At 44.3% G+C, this 20,178-nt stretch overlaps 1 protein-coding gene across 1 annotated transcript; it reads right to left on the bottom strand.

Annotated features, from left to right (window-relative positions):
• Nucleotides 1-12,730: 12,730 nt before the first annotated feature.
• LOC311520195 (C-X-C motif chemokine 13-like) lies at nucleotides 12,731-16,799 on the bottom strand (the record flags this gene model as incomplete). The annotated part of the gene is made up of 4 exons (XM_084627494.1): nucleotides 12,731-12,764; nucleotides 14,416-14,499; nucleotides 15,788-15,920; nucleotides 16,736-16,799. The coding sequence occupies 4 exons, from the start codon at nucleotides 16,797-16,799 to the stop codon at nucleotides 12,731-12,733; spliced, it is 315 nt and encodes a 104-aa protein (XP_084483620.1).
• Between the last annotated feature and the right edge of the window lie 3,379 nt (nucleotides 16,800-20,178).

The following is a 20,178-nucleotide window of genomic DNA, read 5'->3' as shown; positions in this document are numbered from 1 at the left end:
CAAAGTTGTTATACCAATAAAATAAAAACCAGCAGGATCTTATTAAAGGGAATAAGGCAAAATGCCACATTTATTGTGAATACAGAAAGAATCATAGTAAGCAGTTATAGGTATAACATTCCTTTCAATTTCATATTTATTCACACATTCATTCATACACACACACACAGAGGTTCTGCAAGGTTATCATAATAGTTACCAGCCTTAGAGTAGCTCGTGCCAAGCCACTGGCCAGGTGGCCTGGACACGAGGAGGGAGAAGGGCCTTGTCAGATGCTCATCTGATGCTTCTGGAAGTTGGTTTGCAGAGTCAGATCCCAAAGTTCTCAGTTTCCAGAGTCCATTTTTATAGGAATTTATTCCTATGCCAGTCTATGGGAATTGCTTCATCGTGCTGTTGCTGAATTAATCAGCAGATGGCACATTCCTGGTTGCTCCGTGCTGCCAGATGTTATCTTGTTCTTCGGTTCTCCCATCCTTGAGGCTGTTGGGTGGATTCCAGTCGACCTCCAGGGGTCCTTTGGTTGTTTCCACTTGACGCCTTCTTCAGCCGATGGACACTGGATTCTTAGGCTGGCACCTCCCTGATCATTCAGTTATTATCCATCCGCATATATCCTCCATCTCTATTTTAATCACAATTGTTAACAAAGCGAGATGAATACAACAAAAGGGCCGGGGAGTCTCTGGGTGCTGTTTCTGTTGTTACAAAGTATCGCTTTGAGTCTCTCTCTGTCTGAGCAGTTGTTGTTACGAAGTATTGCTTTGAGAACAGACTCTGTCTTAGGATGTACTAACACAATTAGAAGCTTTCAAGTTTCACACAGAGAGGGAGAGGAACAGTAAAAATAAGAGACCAAAAACCAAGAGACCTCTTAATTAGTAATACCCTGGAATTTAAACTATGGGGAATCAAACTCATTTGTGATTTTAATACAGAGCTCCTTTAATATGATCCAACCTAACAAAGTATTCATACAGCCTTGCTTTGACAAATTTCCTATTTTCTAATTCCAGAACTGACTTCAAAGTGTTGAGGGATACCTGATGTGGGTGAACAGACTAGTGGGAAGAGAAGTGGGAACATTCAGTTCACTTAAATTCCCAACACCCATAGAATATCAATATTATATTAATACCATGCACATAACTATTAATGTGTTGTGTACTACGCCTAACACATATATATTGGCTAACTCTGGTTTGGCGTTTGATGCCCATGCTGGAATGCTGATTTACTTTGACATCCAGCGTCTCAGATCAGGGCCATCTCTGTGAAGTCCGTTCTATGACCTGCTGTTGCAGCAAAAGCAGACTGGCCTTTTCAGGCATTCTGACGCACTGGGACTTTATTCTCTCCCCTGTGCCTGGGAGCTGGACAAACCCCTTTGGCAAAGCAGTGGAACGTGCCTTGGTTTTTCTCAAACCAGAAATCTCTGTGCTGTGGGGGCGGGGAAAAGCCAAAACCACAGCTGTGCTGTGTGATGCCCAGCACTGCACAGAAAACTTCTCTTTAAAGAGGAAACAGGAGGAAGAACAACCACTTGTCAGCCAAAGTCTGAACAAAGCAACAAAGGAAGTAACTGTATCTCTAACTTCTAGGGAATTTATTGCAGTTGGTGGTGGGGGCAGCAATCCTATTAGCAAATATGCTTGTGCTGGGAAGACAGGAGAAGTGCATGGTGATGCGTGTTACCGACGAAGGTCAGTGGAGTATGAAGGGCAAAATGTAGGCCTGGCAACTATAGGAAAGCAGTGACCTCATTTGGCAGGGATAACACAGGGAGGTGGTGGCTATGAGATAAATACCTATGCTGGACCACACGGAGATAGAAGCCTTCAGGAAACTGCACTGGCTAAATCTCAGTGAGCCAAGGCAATGCAGGGCCCTGAGGACAGAAAGGGCATTTGGAGAGGAAAGCCTGTGGGGAATGGGGGGGCCTGTTTGCCATGGAAGTATAGCTACATCAGGGCACTGCTTGCAAGGCTCTTTCACTGTTTGTAGGGGGGTGGCTGAAGCTGTTAATGGGATGGGTTAAATTTTCTGACATCCCGGACTAAACTGTCAGGTGCCTAAATTCCTTTGTGGCTCTGGCTCAACCTGCCACATTAGGTGCCCAAACCTAAAATTAGATCATCAAAATTCCTGCTCAGCTGCCACCACCCCACCTAGGTACCTACATTTCCCCTGGTGCCTACCTTTCTTCCAGTGGGCATGCACAAAGCTGCTTAAGTCCTGACACCTAGGGCCAAATTTCTAAATGTATTTCAGCACCAAACTCCCTCATATTCCCCCACCTATTTCACCTGTGAGGCCCACCAGATTGGGCATTACCCAAAGCAGCCTGTGGGGGTGACACTGCCCCCATGTCGAACCTTTATCCTAATGGTTAGAGTTCTCACCCAGGATGTGGGAGACCTGGGTTCAAATCTCCTCTCTGCCTAATGTGGCTCCAGATCTCCCACCTCCCTAGGTGAATGCATTGAGCTATGGGGTATTCTGGGGTGGGTCTCTCTCAAACTCCTCTCTTGGAGTGTTCCACTTTGTGTAGTCATTGGAATCAGGGCTTGAACCCCAGTCTGTCATGTCCTGAGGTAGTGCTCCTATACGTTTCCTCTAGCATGACCTCTCGTACATCAAAAAACGGAAATATAATGAGTGAGTAGTTTGATTTCTGTGAAGTGTTTCTTTCTGTATACAACTAACTTCATGCTGAGTAAGCTTGGTTTCTTGACAAAAATAATAGCTGGCAACAAGTATTTGTGTGTGCTAGCAGTAGGGGAAGGTGTTCTAGTCTTTAGTCATTACTATATTTTAATCAACAAGAAAATAGCCCTATGAGACTTTAATGGCATATCACTTCTGGAGAATAGGACAGTTAGGTAATCTGATGGCTATTTTGCCAAATTTCTGCTGGCTACAGTTGCTTCTCTCCAGGAAGAAATGCTCAAATGCTACTAAGTGCGCTTGCCTAACACTTCTGCCCAGCCACGCATGAGATTCAACAAGGACAAGTGCAGAGTCCTGCACTTAGGATAGAAGAATCCAATGCACCGCTACAGACTAGGGACCGAATGGCTCGGCAGCAGTTCTGCAGAAAAGGACCTAGGGGTTACAGTGGACGAGAAGCTGGATATGAGTCAACAGTGTGCCCTTGTTGCCAAGAAGGCCAATGGCATTTTGGGCTGTATAAGTAGGGGCATTGCCAGCAGATCAAGGGACGTGATCGTTCCCCTCTATTTGACATTGGTGAGGCCTCATCTGGAGTACTGTGTCCAGTTTTGGGCCCCACACTACAAGAAGGATGTGGAAAAATTGGAAAGAGTCCAGCAGAGGGCAACAAAAATGATTAGGGGACTGGAACACATGAGTTCTGAGGAGAGGCTGAGGGAACTGGAGATGTTTAGTCTACAGAAGAGAAGAATGAGGGGGGATTTGATAGCTGCTTTCAACTACCCGAAAGGGGGTTCCAAAGAGGATGGATCTAGACTGTTCTCAGTGGTAGCTGATGACAGAACAAGGAGCAATGGTCTCAAGTTGCAGTGGGGGAGGTTTAGGCTGGATATTAGGAAAAACTTTTTCACTAGGAGGGTGGTGAAACACTGGAATGCGTTACCTAGGGAGGTGGTGGAATCTCCTTCCTTAGAAGTTTTAAGGTCTGGCTTGACAAAACTCTGGCTGGGATGATTTAATTGGGGATTGGTCCTGCTTTGAGCAGGGGGTTGAACTAGATGACCTCCTGAGGTCCCTTCCAACCCTGATATTCTATAATTCTGTGATTCTATGAGTAAGAATGTTGTCTGGAATTCCAGTTTTTGGTAAGGGCCTAATTTATTGTAACAGCATTAGTCACTTAGGCTGACACAAGAATTCATCAAGCCCTAAAATTGGCATTGCTCCCACATCAGTCCCATGCAAAGGGTGTCTAGACAAGATATTGGCAACTACAAAGGCCTTTGCAAAAAGAAAAGGAGTACTTGTGGCACCTTAGCAACTAACCAATTTATTTGAGCATAAGCTTTCATGAGCTACAGCTCACTTCATCGGATGCATACTGTGGAATATACAGAAGATGTTTTTATACATACAAACCATGAAAAAATGGGTGTTTATCACTACAAAAGGTTTTCTCACCCCCCACCCCACTCTCCTGCTCGTAATAGCTTATCTAAAGTGATCACTATAAGATAAGCTATTACCAGCAGGAGAGTGGGGTGGGGGGAGAGAAAACCTTTTGTAGTGATAAACACCCATTTTTTCATGATTTGTGTGTATAAAAACAAACATCTTCTGTATTTTCCACAGTATGCATCCGATGAAGTGAGCTGTAGCTCACAAAAGCTTATGCTCAAATAAATTGGTTAGTCTCTAAGGTGCCACAAGTACTCCTTTTCTTTTTGCAAATACAGACTAACACGGCTGCTACTCTGAAACCTACAAAGGCCTTGTCAGACATGTGACTGTCTTCAGGTAGAACGTCATTAATCATGTGCCTGTGAGATGGTAAAGGTGTCCCTCAGTGCACGAAGGCCTCGCTATTTTTTAATGGTCAGAGAAAGGTTTACAAGATTCTAATCCATACATGACTTCACAATTTTTTCCACACACCAGTACTGTGGTGAGGTGCTCCTCCTCAGTGCGAGCGTAAAGATCCCAGCCAGACAATGGTCTGGAGCAGCAGGCCACTGCCTTCAGCTGACTTTGCAATGATACTGCTTAACCACAGTATTTCACTATATAGGCAGATACATACCCTACTGGTCCAAATCATACCTAGCCAGAGCTTCAGTTGTCTACTCTGGATTGAGACACTGCATTATTTAACAGCATTTACGTTCTCTGGAGGTAGTCCAAAGTGCACATGCTCCCATTACTTTCCCTAAAGAGGATGTAGCACTGAAGTGTTGTTAACAATTGAATGGGTGTGGGACTGGAATGCTTGTACTTCCGTACAAATGTTTGCTAAGTGCAGCGACTCAGAATTGGACAAATTATTTTGTATTCACTTTATGTAGCCCTTGTTTTCTGTTTGCGTATTGCCTGTGAACAAGTCCCTGAGTGTTTGTTGCTGGAGATATTTGGCTGAGGAGCTGAGACTAGTTTGCCAAGGACATTAGTTATTTCACTGTAAGCACACCTTCAGCTGTTGATCAAAACAGCTCAGATTTCATGCGTGATTATCAGACAGATGAGCCACAGGGTGCGTTTCTGTTCCCTGATTTCTGTTCAGCTATTCCAATGGGAAAACTTGCAATTATGAAAGTGCGTAAACAATGGATTTTGAGTGAATACTCCAGAATAGACACTGCAAAATTGATACATTGTGCCCTAGAGTATTCAGGGAAAACAAACTCAGTGTCTTGATTGGTGCTGGAGCAATTAGTTGTATCTAGACTTCCCACCCTGCTTCTCTTCTGCATAGGTTGGAGGAGAAATGATCTTTCTCAATAGCTTAGGATTTTTCAAACTAGTTGTAGAAAACACTCCTTAGTGTTTCTAGTTGACTCTGAAGATGAGGAATCCGATCCTGTGTCTTTTAAAAATGTCTTTGGATGCTTATCCTTCTTCTATTCTTGACACACATACGAATATCTCGGGGAGGGGGGGTGTTCTATTAATGTTAGATGGACCGTAGCTATATCTGAGTGGTATCTGCGAGAACAGAAATGGCCACACGGTCAGCCTTCAAAGAGGTGGGATGATTTCCTAACAAGGAGATATGGACAAGCATGGCGAAGGATGGCCACAGCAAGAGAAGATTGGAAAACGTGTTGTGATCGGCTCAGTCTCAATTGATGAAGGATCGACAGTCTACGTAGTTAGATTATTATTATTATCATCAATTATTTGTATTACCATAGTACCTAGGAATCCATCGGGGACAAGGACTTCATTGTGCCAGGCACTGTACAAACACAGAACAAAAAGCCAGGCCCTGCCCCCAAAGAGTTGACAATAGAAGTATAAAACAAGACACCATAAATGAATACAGACGGATGAGGGAGAACAGGGAAACCATGAGACAATATTGGTCAGCATAACAGACTGTGTGGTCTCAACACCCCAGTGGTTTTTTGAAGGCACCCCATCAAAGGAGAGTTTTAGGGAGGGGCGGATTTGAAGGAGGGTAATGAGGTAGCTTTGCAGAAGTTTACGGGGAGCTTCTTCCAACCATGAGGGACAGCATAAGAGAGCACCCCAGTGCTTGTTGGATAACTGAACAGGTGGGTGATGGAAGCTGGAGTAATAGACCAAAGGTGGGAGTTGACCTTTTGATGGTGCATGAGAGATGATAATGGGGTGGGGCATGTAACAGGTATAATGGGGGAACAATCAGTGTTTTTTTAAAAATTCCATTTCATCAACTCTCTGGGCTGTGCTAGAGGCTTTGGGAGCAGGCTGTTTGCCTTATCACACCACTTTGTGGGCCCTGCAGCTACCCAACAGGAAGCAGGCTAGAAAGATACAAGCGGACAGACGCATGTGAGCGATGCTGATGCAGAAGGGAAGGGAAGGGAAGATACATCAGAGGATGATGTGTTTGTTACTGTCCAGGGCCCAATGAGAGCGGCTGAGATGGCCGTGGGGCAGGGGTTGCTGGCTGAGGGGAGAGCCTGGCCGTGGCCCAGAAGAGGAGGTCTAACAGGCTGATTACTGGCCCTGTAGCAAGGCAGGGTTTCAGATGGGACATACAATGTTCAGAATGTCTGAGCACTGTCGTTAGGATGCAGGTGCTGCTCCTGTTGGCAACAGAGAAAGTGTTGTAGGGGTTCAGGTGATCTGGCCACAACTTTGGGTGATGAGGCCGATACCTAAGGGGAGTAGGAAAAGAGAGCGGGCTTATGGCAGCTACTGGCAGTGCCGTGAAGCCAGCTCAGTGCAGCCTGGGGCAAGCCAGTGACTATTTGGGTGCGAGGGGGGACGTGGGGCAGCTTCGGTGACAGCAGCCAAATGGCAGGCAGGTCACGGCCCATGCAGGGCACGGGCGGCTTTGAGAAATCATCCGCCCCTTTGTCATCCTTTGGAGCAGCTCCTCTCCCCGCCCCGGGGTAGTGGTGTCTGCTAACCATATTTAACAGCTTCTATAGAAGCCTGTTGATTTCTTCCCAATTACAGCTAGGGGCCTTTTCCAGAAGGGGTGACATCATCAATACATTGGGCTTTGGAGTTTTAGTTTTAGCCGATAAAACACCTCCAATTAAAAAAATGAAATCAGCGTTTGTTCAATAAACCCCAGAAATGGTGACTTGCAGATAAGGGCTTGTCTACACAGAGCAGTAATGTGGACTATGGGGAGTGTCCGTGGTGTGTAATGTGCACTAATATAATTAATTGGTCTGTGCAGACCCTGCTGGTGCGTACTACAGATTGCCTAGTGTGGTTTAACGTTTGAAACAGCGCTATGTTACAGTGCGATAGGGAGCACCACAGAGATTACTCATTACAGTGCTATACACTGTAAAGTATGGAACAGAGCTTACTCAGGACAGTATATACAAAGAGCAAAATCCTGATTTTTGGACACCTACATAAAACTCACAAGTTGCTTAAAACTATACCCTGAAAAACAGAAGCCCTGTCAATCCAATAATGGCACCCATTAAACATGTCACTGCACTTCCCGTTAGCACTGTGCGTGCTCCATGTTATGGAACTAATTTGTGTTGTGGACTTCATCCCTCTGCCGCACCATTAGGAGGGACGTGCAGAGAAAGACTCCTTATTCACACACAAGACTTCTGTGGGCATATGGCAGTTTTATTGTGATGCACTTCAGTAATCATTAATTTCCCTGCTCTTTATGGCAGGAACATGTAACTCTGGCATACCAGTCAGAGCCACTGACTGCTTCTGTTTGCCCCTGCCCTTCCATAACGATCTTTCTGCCTCCCCTAATGGAGAGATGAAGTGCCCACTGGTGCTTGTCTGAGGGGGGAGTTTAGTCATAGGCGTAGTTTGACTTTTATATTTGGGGTGGGGCTAGGGTGACCAGATAACAAGTGCGAAAAATGGGGGTGGGGGGTAACAGGCACCTATATAAGAAAAAGCCCCGAATATCAGGACTGTCCCTATAAAATTGGGACATCTGGTCACCCTAGGTGGGGCTGCTCCAGTCAGGCCTATGGGGCCGTGTGTGTGTTGGGGCGGGGGAACAATTCCATGCCTGCCCACAAGGGGGCCATTTCACATTTCGGGGTGTGGGGGAGGGGCACAACTTTCACTGTGATTCCGGGGGCTACTTAGGCAACTGCAAACTCTAGTATTTCTGCAGATAACTTACAAATCTCTGACAGGAGGATGGTATTGAATTCTTATCTCAACAAAGAAAATTAAATAAAGATTAGACCCCTCAGCTCTAATACTAACATGTGCTGACATCTTGTAGCAAGTCACTTATGGGACACTGGTTAGGTTTAAAATTATAATGTCTATTCTTACTCAGATACGCTTACTGAAGTCAGAAGGGACCAGCGTGATCATCTAGTCTGACCTCCTGCACCTTGCAGGCCACAGAACCTCCTCCACCCACTCCTATAATCGACCCCTAGTCTCTGGCTGAGTTACTGACGTCCTCAAATCATGGGTTAAAGACTTCAAGTTACAGAGAATCCACCATTTACACTAGTTTAAAACCCCCATGGTCTCTGCCAATCTGATCTGGGGGAAAATTCCTTTCTGAACCCAAATATAAAGATCAGTTAGACCCTGAGCATGCGGGAAGACCCATCAGGCAGATACCTAGGAAAGAATTCTCTGTAGTAACTCCCTATCTAGTGTCCCAACTCCAGCCATTTGAGATATTTGCTGTAGGCAGTTGCCGATGGTCCACACACCATTGTAGGCAGTCCTGTTGTACCGGCCCCTCCATAAACTTATCAAGCTCTGTCTTGAAGCCAGTTAGGTTTTTTGCCCCCACTGCTCCCCTTGGGAGGCTGTTCCAGAATTTCACTCATCCAATGGTTAGAAACATTCATCTAATTTCAAGCCTAAACTTGTTGATGGCCAGTTTATATATATTCGTTCTGGGGCCTACATTGATGCTTAATTTAAGTAACTCCTCTCCCTCCCTGGTATTTAGCACTCTGATGTATTTTTAGAGAGCAATCATCTCTCTCTCCTCAGCCTTCTATTGGTTAGACTAAACAAGCCACATTCTTTGAGTCTCTTCTCAGAAGATAGGATGATCTGAGGAATGGAGAACCTAGTAGCCCGTCTCTGCACATGTTCCAGTTTGAATTCATCTTTCTTAAACACGGGAGTCCAGAATTGCACACAATACTCCAGACAAGGTCTCACTTGTGCCTTGTATAATGGTACTACACTTGCCTGTCTCTACTGGAAATACCTCGCCTGATACCTCCTAGGACTGCATAAGCCTTTTTCACGAGCGCATCACATTGACGGCTCATAGGCATCCTGTGATCACTCAATACACCCAGGTCTTTCTCCTCCTCCTGTCGCTTCCAACTGATAAATTCCCAGCTTATAGCAAGTTTCAGAGTAGCAGCCGTGTTAGTCTATATTTGCAAAAAGAAAAGGAGTACTTGTGGCACCCTAGAGACTAACCAATTTATTTTTCTTTTTACTCCTTTTCCTTTTTCTTTTAAAAAAGGACTCCTTTTCTTTTAGCTTATAGCAAGACTTCTTGTTGTTAGTCCCTAAATGCATGACCTTGCACTTTGCACTATTAAATCTCATCCCATTTCTATTACTCCAGTTTACAAGGTTATCCAGATCTTCTTGTATTATATTCCGGCCCTCTTCGGTATTGGCAATACCTCCCAACTTTGTGACATCTGCAAATTTTATTAGCGCACTCACGCTTTTTGTGCCAAGGTCAGTAATAAAAATGGTAAATAAGGTTGGCCCCCCGAGACTGATCCCTGAGGAACTCCACTAGTAACCTCCCTCCAGTATGACAGGTTGTAGTCTCCCCTTTAACTAATTCCTTATTCACTTTTCAGTTCTCATATTAATCCCCTCTTCTCCCCTTTAACTAACAATTTCTCATTTGGAACTGTATCAGCTGCCTCACTGGAAGCCAGGTAGATGAGATCTACTGCATTTCCTTTGCCTAAAAATCAGTCATCTTCTCAAAGAAAGCTATTAGTAACTTTGTTATTTTAGGCTACTTACTTTTTGGAGTTCACCAAGCTTATCCTAACAGCCCTTTCTTATCTTAATCGACGCTAATCACTCTGTTTATAAACAAAATTCTGACTCCCTGTCTCAGGGGCGCAAGCTGGGAGCAGCCTCCAGTCTCCTCTGCAGAACTCATTACATTGCACGCTCAGGCTGCCTGCCTGAGGCTTGCAGTTTGCAGGGTGGGGGGGGAGGGAACACCCTCCTATGCCTGCCCCCACAAACTCCACCTATGATTTCAGTCTGCAGTTCCTGTGTTCTGCTGAGCTGGCAGATGCCACTAGCTCTGGGGGTCACCTGCTGGCACCTTTCCTTGTTCTGGTTCCCTAATAAGGTGAAAACTGACCAATGGGTGGCAGTGTCTGACTGATAGAAAAGCCATACAGGGCTTCAGTTTTAATCCATCAGTTCTCAAATGGAAAGGATGCCTCTCTTTTATAATGCACGGATTGGCTAAACTGCTTCATGCTATCAATTCACTAACGAAGAGACAACGGAAAGTGGAATGGGAGTTAAGAGATGGATCAGATTAGCATCATGGGTGGAAATACTATATGGCCCAGTCCCTTCCCCAATGCTAATCAATGTCCCAGGGTAGGTGAATATTAACTCTTAAGCTATTGCCTGTTTCTGCCAAAATATCAGCAGTGAAATACCTACATTTTACATTTCCATTATTAGGCTTAAGTAAATAAGAAACAAGGCTTTTTGTACAGTATCCTCAGTCCTTTAACAGAGCAATAACTTCCCAGAAAAGTCATGTCAAGAAAGAAACATCTCATAGAGTTGGATTAGTGTAATACAAGCTTGTACGTCAGTTTCAGCAAATTAGCTTTTTCAGGCTCTTGTGTCTTATCCAAACTATAACAGAAAGCTTAGAACAGGGGTGGGCAAACTTTTTGGCTGCAGGGCCACATCTGGGTGGGGAAATTGTATGCAGGGCCATGAATGGAGGGCCGGGGTGCGGGAGGGAGTGCGAGGTGCAGGAAGGGGCTCAGGGCAAGGGGTTGGGGTGCAGGAAGGGGTGCAGCAGGGGCTCGCTGCTTACCGGGAGCGGCTCCGGGGTGGTAGCGGTACACAGCGAGGCTAAGGCAGACTCCCTGCCTCCCCTGGCCCCGCGCTGCTCCCAGAAGCAGCCAGCACTATGTCCCTGAGGCCCCTGGGGGAGGCCGGGTACCTCCCCCGAAGCTCCCATTGGCCATGGTTCCCCATTCCTGGCCAATGGGAGCTGTGGGGTAAGGGCTGCGCATGGAGCCCTCTGCCTCTTCACAGGGGCCACAGCGCCGCAGTGTGGGGCTGGCAATCCCACGGGCCAGATCCAAAGCCCTGATGGGCCAGATCCGGCCCCATAAGTGCAGTGTCCCTGCTCCTCCTCCTCCTCCCCAGCACTTCCCGCCCCCTGCTGCCTAACAGCTGTTTGGCGGTGCTTAGGACTTTCTGGGAGGGAGAGGAAGGAGCAGGGACGCAGCGCGCTCAGGAGAGGAGGTGGAGAAGAGGCAGGGCAGGGGCGGGGACTTGGGGTAAGGGTGGTGCAGGTGCAGGAAGAGGCGGGGTCAGGGGCAGGGGAGGTGGGGGGGGTCGAGCAGCCACCAGGCAGTGGGGAAGTCGGCGCCCAAGGGCTGTAGTTTGCCCACCCCTGGCTTAGAACAAGCAAGCTGTGCAATTAAGAATCCATGCATCCTCGCTGTCAGCCACACATGATGTATATGGTACCAATTTATTTTGGAGAGGCAGGACTCTTGCTACTGGCCTGATCGGCTCTGGAATTTCACTATGTGCTGCTTTAGGTGCATAGTTCACTTTAAAAGTCGCATTTTCACCACCCTGTGGTTATTTATTATTTGTACTGGAATAGCACCTAGCACCCTCAGCCATGGACCAGGACCTCATTGTGCAAGGCACTGTACGAATTGCAGAGGACTTTGCCAAAACTCCAGCGACTCATCAGAACTAGATTAAAAGGATGACGCAATTATTGTAAACCATGAGCTTTAATTGAATTGCACTTGCTTCATAGCACACACACGAAGAGTACATGATAAAAAGTTAAAAGATTACAATCTGTTCAAAAAATACTTTGCACTGAAAGTGCTTCACATTTATTCCAACAATGGTGGAAAGGGCCCTTTAAGATATTTAAAATTTACTAGCAAGCATAGAACAAGGTAGGGATTAATGTTTGGGAAGTTTTGAAGATGTATCACGGAAAAAGGACACTGAGGAATCAAAGGCATGATCATTACAAAATGGCTCACTACACTCTTATGGCAGATGCCATAATACTTGGTAAACGTTAGTCCATTTATTTCAAGAAACCGAAGTGGTATTCTTGTAGTTGGTTTGATTTGATATTACTCTTCCATGACTCATGATGCATGAGGCAGCACACTGAAACACTGAACAAGGAATCTGACTAATGGAAAACCAGCTCGAGAGGGAAGCAGTTGCTAGCAACAGTTGCTGCTTCTTTAGAAAGAATAATTCTGTGGGCTGAGCAAGACAAAGGTAAGAGGAAGCAAAAGCAAAATTAGGAAACAATCAGGTTTGTGCCCTCCATCCTTTTTTCCTTCTAAAGTTGTTTAATCTTCTATTCTTTGTGTGAGGAAGCTGTTTGTTCCTTTCTGTAAGGGGAAAACAAGAAAAGTAAATGCAGAGAAAATGGGTGGGCTATTACAGCTATACTTCGTGGCCTTGTGAAAAATCGCTTAATCTCTGGGCCTTGTTTTCCAGATGGGGGAATAAAGATGGTCTCAAACTTTATTTAGGACCTGTCTTAATTATGTGAAAACACAAACCAAGTAATTGTGATAATTATCGTGCACACAGAGCTTTTCATCCATGGCTATCCATTGATTGGATATGAACAAGAAATGGGACAGGCCTGCAGTTAGAGCTAGATAATTGTACAAGGGCTAAGGGAAAAAAGAGTAACATCTCTCATTTGAAAATAGACCGTCACTTTCCTGACTGGACTTTGTTCAGCTTTATCACGAACCATCAACTTTGTCCTAAAATGGCCCAATCGATTAGATAACATTGTTTCAGCAGACTTTGCCTGACAATTTTCGTCATTAAATGTGAGAGTTTACGTTACTGGTGTAATGCTTTGTATTTTAATCCTCAAGAGTCAGGAACTGAGAATTATACTCACAGTATCCTTTATCTTAACCATGTCTAGATCTTAACATCTTCTAGATTTTATATTGAACAAAAGCCATAACATTTTAAAGATCCAAAAGTAAATACTCAAAAATCAGAAAGGGAAATATCCGTGTTAAATGTTAGATCATTACGGGTTGGGTTTTCAAAAGCCTTCAGCATTGGCTTCAATCTGCTCCCACTGGAAAAAAGTTCATAAGTCAATTTTTTTTAAAGGAAAAATTCACAGCTCTTAGCTTTGAGCTTAAAAACCTAACTGGTTGCAAAGCCAATTAATATGCAGTTTACAAGCGGTTGTTCTGACTTCCCCAAAGTTACCATTTTAATTTATTTTTCTAATAATAAAAGAATGACTGTAGTCCTCAGTGTAGACAGATGGTTTTGTGGTTAGAGCACTCATCTGGGACTCCAAATCCTGGTTCTACTATATACTTGCTTATGCAATTTGACAGAGGTCACACACAATGAGATAAAGGGCTTTCATGAGTCAATGTTCTAACCTGGTTACAGCTGCAAAACTAGTACTTCCTTACTTTACAGGATGTAGTAAAGTTAAATTAATTTGATGTTCCTGAGCACTCAGATATCACACTGATCGGGACATGGAAATATCCAGGGAGAATAGCCAACCAGGAAGCTTGATTTGTAGAGCTGGGCAAATAAGTTTCTTGAAGTTTAAGTGGGGATATTATTTTTGCTGTTCTATTACTTAAAAATGACCAGATGAATCTTGCTCAAACTTTCCAGGATAATTTCTTTCCTGGCTGAGACCAAGCAGTGGACTGCAGGCAGGAAGGGGCATTTTTCAGAGAAGTATGAGCATGGTAAAACAGAGGGTTAGAATAAAAATTCAAATATAACCATAACTAGAAATTGTGCACTCAAACTGTTCTATAACAAAGCATTAACTTAAATGAGGCAGCTTCATACAGTTAGGCTTCAAGATCAGGTCTCTTTAGTCTGATCTGCTACAACTCAGGGGGCAGTTCGGCAAACTTTAACTGCCTGAGTAGTTCTTACTCATGCACATAGTACCATGGATGTCAGACTATGCATGAGTAATGGTTGTAGGAATGGGTCCTATTACAGGCAAATAATATAAATGAGACTTACTGGTTATGTAACTTAGTCAGAAATTTCTGCATCCAGGGGGCCTTGGGATGCACACACAGTTTCTGCCCTGTTTTTAGTTTGAGTCTGAAAAACAAGTGTAGTTTAAGCTTTCATTAAATACTGTGCTTTCTTCAAATCATTATTAGCAGCAATAGCCATCCCTCAAACAGACAACTTATGGAGCAGACTTCAAAATACTGAGAATGTAGAGGAATGGGCAAATAGAAGTAATTCTGCATCACACGAGGACGAGTACAAGTTTTCAATTGTTCAAAGCAAAACAAAATTTCAGATTTAACTCGTAGCACATGTGATCAGTAGACACCTCTTTTAAAGCCCCGATTCTGCAAAGTCAATGAGACAACTTGCAGTTACACATGTATAAATTCACACATGCCTTATCAGGGCCCAAAAGTAGGGATTTTTAAACATAACACATAACTGGGCAATCAAGATCATTTGTGTGATTGAAAGAGGGAGATCACTGGACTGATGCAAGTTCTAGCACATGTATTTCTACAAATAAAATAAATCCCACTCCTTTGAAATAACTAGCTAGGAGCACATTTTAAAAGTGTTGGATGTTTTGATCACACAGGAGCAGCACACAAAGCTGTAGGTTTCTCTCTAGAAAACAGAAGGGACCAAACAAATACTTTCTCTAGTCCTCAGTCTCAAACTTTGTCTCAGAGAAAATGGAACCTGGCTCCCCAGTTTTGTCAGACTAATAACAACACCTGATCAAGAAGTTCTTTCCAAACCAAATCCTAGTCACTCATTCTCATCTCCACTCTAAAGCGTACCCATAGTTCTATGGTCTCGGAAGTGGGCTAGAAATTAAATGACCTCAAGCTGTTTGGGGAAATTTCCAGTACTTCCTGAATCCATATAGGCTGAGAATAGCACAAGTGTAATTCCTTGTGGTATTTTGGTTCTTCCACTTCCAGTCTGGGCCAAAGAACAGGAAGTGCAGAAGCACATGAAGTTAAAAACAACAAAAATTAAAAAATTTCAGTATTTAACACGTGTTTGATTTGAATCTGTCCTTACTACGCCAGAACCCGTTCGCCCAGCTGGGAAAAAAAAAAAAAAGTTCAAGGGTGTAGTTAAGCCAAGAAGACTTTGTACTTGATTTTCCCCTGAGTGGTAAGCCAATCCTGTGACTTTGGGCATTAAAACCTACTCTTTGTACATTGTTCGTATAAATACAAAAAGCGACCCAGTATATAGCTAGGTTGTTAGATGGAAGCTGAAATGTAAAGGTCTATACTGCATCAGTGTATCTAATTGTAAGTGTAATTGCTGCCCTCTTCATAACTAAAGTAGAGTCTTGGTGCATCGAGGCAAGTTAAAAGTAATTTATGCCACTTACATAATTTCTGTGGTTCGGCAGGCACCCCCAAGAGGAATGATCTCAATACTTTCATATCTTCTTGGCGCTATAAAGTCTGAAGTCTGCTTTGTGCATCTGCAGCTCTTATAGGAACCGTTGGTTTCTAGGATAGCTATGAAGCAAAAATTCATCGAATTAGGTATAATTCAGGGATAGCAATAGAGTAGGTAGCTTACACTTAGCTAGTGAGACAGAGAAATCCTTGCTGTGTAGTACGTTATTAATGGAGTTTTAGCCACAACTAATGGAAATAATTATTATACCTTGTATTTCTAAAGCCCCTTCCATCGGAGGATCTCAATGCACTGTACTGACTAATGCATTAGTTCTTGCAGTACTCCTGTAAGGTAGGTGGTATTATCCCTATTTTACACATGGGAAATTGAGGCACAGAGGATTAGCATCTGTTGTAGCCTTATTAAAACAAATGAGGTAATTGGAGGAGTAACGTACTATGCAACATGAGTAAGGGCCAGATTTTTAAAAGTATTTAATGATACTATTTATTTCAATGGGAATTTGGTGCTTTTGAAAAATCCACTAGGTGCCTTTCTGCATCTTTAGGTGCATCTTTTAATTAGTGTTACATTAGTGCCTAGAGGTCTCAACGGAGAGCAGGTTCCCATTGCACTAGGTGCTGTACATACGCATAACAGACAGTCTCTTCCCCCTCTCTTGTTGTTTATGTGGCTTGTAAGTTTTTGAGGCAGAGAAGCACAGGGAGGTGAAGTGACTTGCCCAAGGTCACACAATAGGTGTCAGAGCTGGGAACAGAACCCAGGTCTCCAGACTCCTAGAGCAGTGCCTGGTCTGCTGGACCACACACTGCAAATCTGATGAGAGAAAACCATTTTTAATGATTACCTTACTCTTTCAAGAGGAGTGACTGTAACTCCTCCTGCCCCGTCAAGAAATGAAAGTACTTACCTGCATAAACTGAGTGACAGATCACCAGCAGAGAGACCAGCAGAAGAGCAGTGTGGGATCTCATTATGGCTAGAGTTGTCAGTTGACCTCTCAGCAGCAAGTTCAATCTCAAAGTTTGTCTGAGGCTTTTGGTGGAGAAAAGGTTCCTATTTATTTGGGAGGTTCACAGTGTGGCAAGATCAGCAGGATTCTATTTTTAGAAATCAAAGCCGAGAAATGGCATCATCGTTTTTCACGGGCTGCTACCCAGGCATTCCCCTGAGACGAATTGCTGAATTTGCAATATTGTTGATACAAATGAGCAAAAGGAATTAATACACATTTTGCTGCTTTTAGAATCAGCTAAACAGTAGAGGAAAACATTGCGTAATGGAAGAAAACCCAAATGACTTTCCTTACATGAGATATGCTTGGTAATATTTCACCCCAGTGTTTACACCTAATAATCGTTATTCGTTTTATGTCATACTGCCTCCACATGCTTAAGTATTTTATAACCCTACAATAAATATCTCGTCTACTTCTCTGTATTTTACAGTACCAAGCAAAATGCTGACAGGCATCTCCCGTCCTGAAGTCCTTCTAGTCAGGCTCAGACATTACAATTCGCACTATGTAGAACTGGTGAAGCACACATTCAATGGATTAAAAATGGCTAATTGGCCTATCTCACAGTTAATGGGGAATCATCCCTAAATGGCGGTGTTTCTAGCAGGATTCTGCAGGGTTCGTCCTGCTGTTATTCACCATTATCTATGATCTGGAAGTAAATATAAAGTCACTGCTGATAAAATCTGCGGATGACAGACTGGTGGCATGGTGTATAACAATGAGGGTAGTCAGAGTGATCTGGCTTGCTTAGTGACTTGGGCTCACACAAAGTGCGTATAAATACAGCCAAATGTAAAAGTTATGCACCTAGGAATAATCAGGGCAGGCCAGACCTACTGACCGGGAGACCGTACGTTGGAACGTGGTGACTCCAAAAAGGTGTTGGGGTCAAAGTGGCCAAGCAGCTGAACGGGAGCTCCCCGTGTAATGCTGTGGCAGGAAGCTGATGTAAGCCATGGATATCAAATCAGGGGACCGGTGAGCGGGAAGGCGATTTCACCTCCGTACACAATGCTAGCGGCAGACGTTGGAATGACGCAACCAGTTTGGGTGCCATGGTTTAGAAAGAGGTTGAAAAAAAATAGAGGGTGCAGAAACGAGCCACAAAAATAAACGGAGGGTGGGAGAAAACACCCTGCAAAGAGATTTAAAGAGCTCCAGCTGTTTACCTAGTACACTGTACGAACTGAGAGGTGGCTTGGTAGGTCCCTTCGTGAGGCGAGAATACTGGGTACTGAAGGGCTCGAGAATCTCGCAGAGAAATGTAACCACCACCAAGGGCTGGGAGCTGAAGCTAGACACATTCAAACGAGCAATAAGGCAAAAAAAGTAACTGTGAGGATGATTAACCATTGGAACACACTGCCAAAGGAAGTGGTGGTTTCTCCACCTCCTGATGTCTTCAGGTTCAGACTGGTGTCCTCCTGGAAGGAAGGACATATAAGTTATTGAGTCTGTACAGGGATAATTGGGTGAAACTTAATGGCTGTAGGGTTCAGGAGGTCAGATTTGATCTAATGGTCTCTTTTAGCCCTAAAATCTATTCAGTAGCCTCTGGAATGTGACTAACATTAGTATTCAGTTGTATGCGTCTCCTATTTGGGATCCTTCTCAAAGCCCCACCTCCTGGAGTCACGTGGTGAAGGGCAGGACTCGGCAGCCAAGGTGTCCCTCATAGTTCACCTTATGTTCCTAAAATCTCATCCTTCAGGGCTTCAGACAGTCATCTATAAGGGTCAGGAAGGAAAACTTCTTCTCCGCTGCCCCCAATCCAATGTGTTCGTGGGTTTGTCCTCTGATGCATCAAAAGATAGCTACACTGGAGGTGGGACTATGTAGGGTGGGCTAGTGCTGTCAGGTGGTAACTGAGAATTCAGTCTGCTGGCTTGGTAGGTCTCTCTCACTTGCTCAGGGTCTAACTGATCATCGCATTTGGGATCAGGAAGGAATCTTTCCCCAGGTCAGATTCGCAGAGGCCTGGGGATTTTTTTGCCTTCCATTGCCATGTGAGGCATGGGTCACTTGTTTGGGTATCCCACTAAATTGGTTTCCTGCCACTGCCTGGGGCACTGATGCATGTTAGTCCTTCCTGTTCTCTGCCTGTAACACAGTCCCCTGAGGGCTGTAATACTTTGGTCTAATTCTGGCGGTATTTAGTGACCTGTGACATAGGAGGTTAGACTAAATGAGCTGATGGTTCCTTCTGGCCTTAGATTAGATTCATAAAGTTACTTGTGTGAGTCCCTTGCTGTAGTATCTGAGTGCCTCTGTCCTTAATGGTTTTGCCCTCACAATACCCCCATGATGGAGGGACATGCTATTGTCCCCATTTCAGTGATACAGAATGGAGATGGAGAGAGACTGAGTGGCATGTCCAATATCACTCAGGCACAGCAGGGATTTGAACCCCCCATCTCACTGGTAGTAGGCTCCTCCCCTAACCACTGGACCATCTTTTGTCAGCTTACTTTTCTTTAAAAAGTTTCTAGCCCCTCATGATTTCTTGGAGAAAAGTTTGAAAAGTGACCCCTCAACTCTCAAACCAGGAGGCCAATAAAAAAACCCCCAGAGATACATTGCAGAATGTTAATTTTAAGCCAGGTTCATGATCTGGTTGGGATGGTGGGGGGCAACTCATGCTATTTCAATGTGCAGGAAGCATAGCAACAGCTTGACCAAAGAACCTTAAGCCAGCAGGGTGCCAGGAAAAGTGGCAGACTTGGCAGGATGGGGTCAAACGCTCGAACGCATCATAGCGGCCAATTTATGCCAACTGATGGTGGGCTCAATCTAGTTCCTTGTGTAGAGGTGTGCACATCACAAGCTATCAACTCATTTCAGAGCCTGCTAGGGCTTAAATACTCCAGGAATCGAACTTCCCAGGAACTTCTTACAGGAGGCAGACCCAGATGCTAATGGCTTGTGGATGCTAATGAAATAGGCTGGTTTTTTAACAGAAGCCTGTGGATTTACGGTAAAATGAGGAGAAAGGAAAACACTCATTGGGAAATATATTACAAAGTATGCGATTTTACACACATGGAAATATTATATATGGAACTACCTGGCTTGTAACCCTCCTAATTCCAAGGATGCATCATTGTATGTGCTGGTGGTGGCAGTGTTCATTTCACTCCCTACTTTGTGAGGAGGGACCTGCTAATACAACATCATGACCCTCAACTAGAAAAATATCAAGGTTTCCAGGAAAGGGGCCCAACTCTGCAGTTTTCTGAGGTCACTGATTAGAATACTCCTTACCACGGTCACTGCATCCCTTGCTGGCCAACTGAAGCCTTAAAAATGGTGCGTTGAAAAAGCACAGAGGCCTT

This window comes from Lepidochelys olivacea (assembly GCF_965140295.1).
Source record: "Lepidochelys olivacea isolate rLepOli2 genome assembly, chromosome: 4".
In the NCBI taxonomy this organism is placed as follows: domain Eukaryota; kingdom Metazoa; phylum Chordata; order Testudines; family Cheloniidae; genus Lepidochelys; species Lepidochelys olivacea.
This window is presented reverse-complemented; position numbering and strand designations above follow the sequence as displayed.